The sequence below is a fragment of the Mytilus trossulus genome, chromosome 8 (genome assembly GCF_036588685.1).
Source record: "Mytilus trossulus isolate FHL-02 chromosome 8, PNRI_Mtr1.1.1.hap1, whole genome shotgun sequence".
In the NCBI taxonomy this organism is placed as follows: domain Eukaryota; kingdom Metazoa; phylum Mollusca; class Bivalvia; order Mytilida; family Mytilidae; genus Mytilus; species Mytilus trossulus.
Window position 1 is genome coordinate 142,294 of NC_086380.1, and position 6,585 is coordinate 148,878.

General features: G+C 31.7%; 1 protein-coding gene across 1 annotated transcript; it reads right to left on the reverse strand.

Moving 5' to 3' along the window:
• Positions 1-254: 254 nt before the first annotated feature.
• LOC134681565 (LHFPL tetraspan subfamily member 6 protein-like) lies at positions 255-5,566 on the reverse strand. The gene is made up of 2 exons (XM_063541211.1): positions 5,162-5,566; positions 255-475 (listed from the first exon to the last, which is right to left on the reverse strand). Exons 1-2 carry the CDS (start codon positions 5,529-5,531, stop codon positions 261-263), a joined length of 585 nt encoding a protein of 194 aa, XP_063397281.1. The 5' UTR covers positions 5,532-5,566; the 3' UTR covers positions 255-260.
• Positions 5,567-6,585: the final 1,019 nt, after the last annotated feature.

Genomic DNA, 6,585 nt, shown 5'->3' on the forward strand with positions numbered 1-6,585 from the left:
ATTATTGTAGATGGTTGTGGTGGTTTTACCATTCCATATATGAATTAACTATTTGAACTAAACGTTAATATGCTAAATAACAGTAGTTACTAAGCTTATCAGCAGTAATGTATTTGAAATTCTATATAAATGACTTCTTGATTTTCCTTACACATGTATACCCTTTCGAAAAGCTTACATCCATTTCTATGTGAGTTATTAATGACTTCGGTTTGTCTTTTGTTTTATTAGTCTTTCCTAATAACTCACGAGTATACCGATTAAGGCATTATGTCGCGACCTTTCATGTCTGTGAACCGTGACAGAACTGGACAAAACATGGCTAGACACGTCCCTGTAACAGCCAGTACAAAACTCCAGCCTATAGAACAATCGTAGGCCTGATACATGACGGACTTAGATCCACAGTATTGTCTTATAAACGATGATCCAAATCCTAATGGATATATAAATAATCCTGCAATCATTACTAGAACTGAAATAGAGAAAAACATGTTATATATTAGCAATATGGAAGAGGACAAGATATCGGACGATACAAATATAAATTTGGACAGAGACATAAGCCTAAAATAATCATGTTTCCTTTTAAATTTTCTAGACTTATTACTTCTATTTCTTAATACAATGTAGGTATAATTGGGTTTCTTTTAGTTGTTGTACATTTTTGTTGTTTTCCTGCTTTTGATTTTCTTTTGCCTGTCGAGTTTATTGGGTTGTAAAAGGGGTTCTCATAATTGTCTTTTTGTTTGTGCTATATGAAGACAACCAGGTCATAAACCCAGAAACAAAGACACACACGTAAACATAAAATCGGTAGATTCCAATGAAATCAGACCCGTTACAATAAGTAGTCATGACAACAATGTAATCTCTAACGACATTTGTGTTTTGGAATAATCTTTGAATATTATGGAGAAAGCTTTACAATTAACAGACTATCAAACAGTTATATTTTCTAAACGTTTACGTTAAATTTATTTTATTTGTCGACATTTAAGTTTTTTAGCATTGATTCAGAGATTGTTAAGAAACTTCCACATCATTTTGGGAATTTAGTTTTCTTGCGATATATTGATTCTCCAACTCAATTATATTCGAGGTAAGAACAGTACGTATGTTCTAATTCATTAATAATCTAATGTCATGTCACGTTTTATGTATGGTTATATTGATTGTTTTTACTTCATTTGAATTTCCTTCCAAATTTTGAAAATTAAAGATTTTACACTAGGTAGAATTTCTTATTTCCGGTTGGAAGCAATACATCATGTACCGTTTCCGTTTTATTGATTAGAATAATTGATATTGCCCGGATGTGTATGATTTTGTTCATTTCTTGTATTTTTATTAAGTTAGCAAAGTTTCATAGGAAATATTTTCTCACGGAAACTGTCTAAACAATGACAATGAGTAATCATAAACAAAAATAAAAGAAATATGACCAAAAAAAGGTAAATCACAGTTTTTGTATGTCGACTTTTTTATACATTTTATTTAAACCAATTCAATAAATACATTTCTTACATTTTTCAAAAGACGACATAAAAACATGAGAGTTTGGAAACTTCGTTTGAACTGTGTAAATAAACATACCGTTTTAGTATAAATGCTTGCTACAAACCACAGGTAAAAACTCAGTTTTCCCTTTAAGAATTCTGATTTCTTAATTTTCTGCTGTAGTTTTTGTTTTTGTTTAGTTTCATGCCATCAAACAAAAGCAACAGTAGTATTTCCTTGCTCAAAAGTCATAAATGGCGTAAGAGAAAACAAATTTAGGTACAAACTAAGATCGAGAGCAACACATCATCAATATCTGGAAAACTACAGAGCCAGGAAAAACTGAACTGTATCAAAATCAAAAGTCAAAATAAATAGAGACGGACTCCAAATAGCTTTACTGAATATGTACTGTCTTATTGTAATAAATCAAACTAAATGAGGCATGATATACCAATGGGACAAATCAAAACTTATATGGCAATATTCCTTTCTCAAATAAATGTGAGAACGCTCCTCAATAATAAGTAAGATGTAACTGTGGTGTTACTATCAATGTAAACATTGCATGTTATATAATACTATCTGATTTACCATCCAAAAAGACAATTGAACATCAATCATAAAAGACATGCAATATTCCAATATGAAATTATACTTCATTATATAAATCTAGATTCATAATACTAAGAGGATACAACTCAATTTATAAGTTTTGTTTAACGATTACAAAATCATTGATCACAGACTGAACTTAAAGCTATACATATTTTGATTTTACTTTTTTTCGGTTACTTACTCTGGGATATGTTACCTTTTGATATAGTTTATGAGGAAAATAAATACTTCAGAAAAAAGAAATATGTAAAAACAATGATTTTTTCAGAAAATTATAAGTCAATGTCTAAAATTTAATATTAAATTAAATAGATATATTAATATGCCTAAAAAGCTCACCAAATGACTTGCTTTAAATGTGCTGAATAACTGAATAAACAGGCAGCCACGTCTAGACGGTATAGAGAGATTAAATTCGATTCCGTTTGTAATGTCAGAGGTGTTCCATAATATCTTTTTTTCATAATACAATTTTTTACCAGAATTCAAATGAAGTGAATATAATAGATAAAGGAAGATGTGGTGTGAGTGCCAATGAGACAACTCTCCACCGAAAATTACTAGACGTGTAAAACCTTCAAACGGGGAAACCAACGGTCTAGTCTATATAAAAGAAGAGAAACGAGAAACACGTATAAATTACATAAACAAACGACAACTACTGTACATCCGATTCATGACTTAGAACAGGTGCAAACAATTATAGCGGGATTCGACGTTTTAATGGTACCAAACCTTCTCCCTTTTTTCTGAAACAATAGCATTACATCACAACATAAAAAAACACTCCATAAAATATCAGTAGGAAGGCTTAACTCAATTAAAATCAAAAAACGTAAATAAACACACTATGAACGAACACATTTGATCTGCGATACCTGAATGCAAATGCACTGTTAACAAAATATTAGGGACACACATATAAGCACTTATATAAGTCATTGTTCGGCCTTCAACAATGATAAATATGCAGACAATATAGTTATTATTCTTTTTGGCCGGACTGCGATTCAATTGTTCATATAGAATATCCCCATTCGTTGTAAAACTGTTTGGCTTTTGCTTGTCGAAGCTGTTAAGGTTACACGCTTGCTAACCTCAAAATCTCTATCACCTCCTTAGTGTTAAACAAACAGATGATAATTTAAAGGAATTTTTTTTTTCTCATTTAAATAAAGTTCAATCTTCTCGGGAAAAAGATACAATGATGGTTTATCTTTGTTTCTTATCTTCAGAGTCATGTTGAGAAAATGCTTATCATATTTTTCAAAAATCCAAAACTCGTTCATAATCTATATAATATAAATCTATCGCACGTCAAAATTGTGTCTGTAAGTACATGTATATGATTCATTACGCGTGAGTTGTGTCACTAAATAAACACCTTACGTCAGTAAATATCTACCTCACGTACATATTGTATCTGTAACTGTATACTTTACGTTTTAATTGTGTCACTAAATATCAACATCAAATGCAAAATGTGACACAGTTCTCCGTCTGCAGTCTAACGTAAGTATATAAATTGTGTCAGTAAGTATCTTCTCATCAAAGAATGCGTGAACATTAAATTCCTCCCTATTAAATGTTGTTATTTCGAAGCCATTACGTTTGATTATTTTATAACGTAACTAGTTATTTCTCAATATTGTCCAATCTTACTAAGATACTGGTATGTATTTATGTTTTTGCATTTCCAATTAATCAAATGGTGCAATTTTACAACACTTCTACAAGCACTGATTACATTGACATAACATAATGTTTATGTTAACAGATATTTAACTTAATGTTTTTACAATTAAGTTAAAACTACAAAAACGCAGGGAATTTACTATAGCAAATTGTTATGAATACGATATCTTGAAAAAAGAGGAAGTATAGTACATTAATAAAATTGTTATCTCATTTGTTGTGTAATACATCTTCTAGAAATAATTAGTTTTTCTTGCAATACGATAAACTAGATAAATATTGACATGTATATAAATTATTAAATGGCGGTTATTTGACGTGGTTAAAGTTGACAGATTTGTTTTTGACTTTCTCTTCAATCTTCCTCCAACTAAAGTAGAGTTAATATAATGATAAATTGTTTTTCGTGGATGTTACTCCATCCACAAGATTACATTATGTGTCTTGTGTGTTTACAACTACAATGTGTAACTGGTACCATGTGAATTGTCTAACATACCTGTTTTACTTTAATGTAACATTCAATTGGAAAGTTGTTGCCTAGGCTTCGAATTGGACTTTTGATCTAGACTGAGTGATTGCTAAGTGAAAAGTAATTTAAATAATCACTTATTACGTATTTTCGAAAGTGTGCTCTTCTTTAGTTAGTCCGATAGTAAAATGTTGTGCTGTTTATGGGTGCAAAGAAAATTCAAGTGTATTAAATCTGTATAGAACAAATCATGAACATGTTTCTAATATTTGTTCTTAAATACACATTCAATAATGCGGCAATTATCTGTGACCATTGAAGTAATATACATACCATAATAGTTACCGTCCAAGCAACCTCGCTGCTACAAAGTGGACATTGTTGTTGTGTACATACATAAGGCCGTTTGTTATATAAAATTAACTATTTTTATACATAGCCTGCCATATCTGTTACCGTCATGACAACTTTCAAGTCAGGACTATACAAGCAACCAACAACTTACCTGCAACAAACTGCACATATCCGGTCATAACTGTAACAGTCCTAACAATTTACCTGCTACATACTGCACGTACCCTGCCATAATTGTAACAGTCTTAACAACTTACCTGCTACAAACTGTACATATCCGGCCATAACTGTAACAGTCCTAACAAATTACCTGCTACATACTGCACGTACCCTGCCATAGCTGTAACAGTCCTAACTACTTACCTGCTACAAACTGTACATATCCTGCCATAACTGTAATAGTCCTAACAACTTACCTGCTACAAACTGTAGATATCTGGCCATAACTGTAACAGTCCTAACAACTTACCTGCCACAAACTGTACATATCCTGCCATAACCGTAACAGTCCTAACATCTTACCTGCGACAAACTGTACATATCCCGCCATGACTGTAACAGTCCTAACAACATCACATGGTATACACGACGTACAAACAGCTAAGAATGCTCCGCATGAAAGTAGTACACATCCTGTCCCATATAAAACACACGCCGCCTGCCATGCTCCAGACGGCAAGTTTCCCAAATTGAAATATCCACCATAAAACTCACATTCCTGTTTTAAGCTTCCTCCGGGAAATACTGTTCTCGATAAACACAAACTTATCATTTCAAACGTATCTAACAGATTTGAACCAACAAGCCACACAGGTTGAACGAATGCATACGTAGTTAAACCGGAAACCAGAACCGACAGAAAAGCCCATACTATTAGAACGGGTGATATCATATCCTTAGTAAGATCATCGTTGGCTTGTTATGTAATCGAACATTATTCCATAGTCTAGAAAATAAATTGAACAATTAATACATCACTTATAAAGTATAATGAGTAATTATCAAATAGCATTAAAAGTCTATTTGAAATGCAGTTTTCTGAATAACGTATCAAATGTTATATACAATATAAGAATGTTCATATGCAATGTGTGTACAATAAAAACGCACTTGTCCAATTATTTTATATTATAACAGTAATTTTCAAAATGTTCGTTCGTTTTAATAGGAAGTTATTGCAGTTTTACTTCTTTCGAATTCCAAAGTTTAGAGTTGTGTTATTTTTCTACGCCATTGTTGAATTGATCAAACCAATTATAAAAACAAAACAAAGTGCCGATTCCCCAATCATACCATGTGGTTATTCCTCAATCATCCCACGTGACAATTCCCCAATAATCATACAGATCGATATAATTGTTGCATTTTTCTCAGTAATCCCGAGTCTAGCTGTTGATTGACATTATATTTAGTCTGTGTTCGATTACCAATGAGGAATAAATGATAGCATAAATGGAATCTAAAGTGAGGATTACTATTTCAGGCTCATGTTTTCTACTTTGAATACAGAGGCATTGTATAAAGTACGGATTATTAAAGAATGATAAATGTTTTACTTTTGCATAAGAATGTGATTGTTTTGTTTGGTAATTCAGTAATCTGATTGACAGATTGAGTAATAATGGAGATATATTGCTTGATATGTTTTAAAAGAATATTATTCTGGTAAAAAACGACGTCTGTGTAATTAGGCAATCTTATATTAAAAGTTCGATAAAGTCTCCCAGCGATTGTTCAGACGGCATGATTCTGTAAATAGAGATCGTAAGCTTTCTAGCGCCTAATGTCTAGCAACTTAAAGTTTGATGCGAAGTTTAACAAATATTTTTCTGTTATTCTATATATTGAGCGCTTAGTCAATCCCAGTATTTTCGTCTTTTTATGATGTATTGCAATATATCTACTCTGGTATTCTTTGGGTAGATCTTATGTAGATATTTAATCAC

Bases quoted from the DNA above. Each gene is read 5' to 3' on its own strand.
- LOC134681565 (XM_063541211.1), bottom strand. From the start codon at position 5,531: ATGATATCACCCGTTCTAATAGTATGGGCTTTTCTGTCGGTTCTGGTT. The intron at 476-5,161 runs GTAAGATGTTAG...TCTCTATTTCAG, and splicing joins ATATGTACAGTTTGTCGCAG to TTCTAGTAATGATTGCAGGA.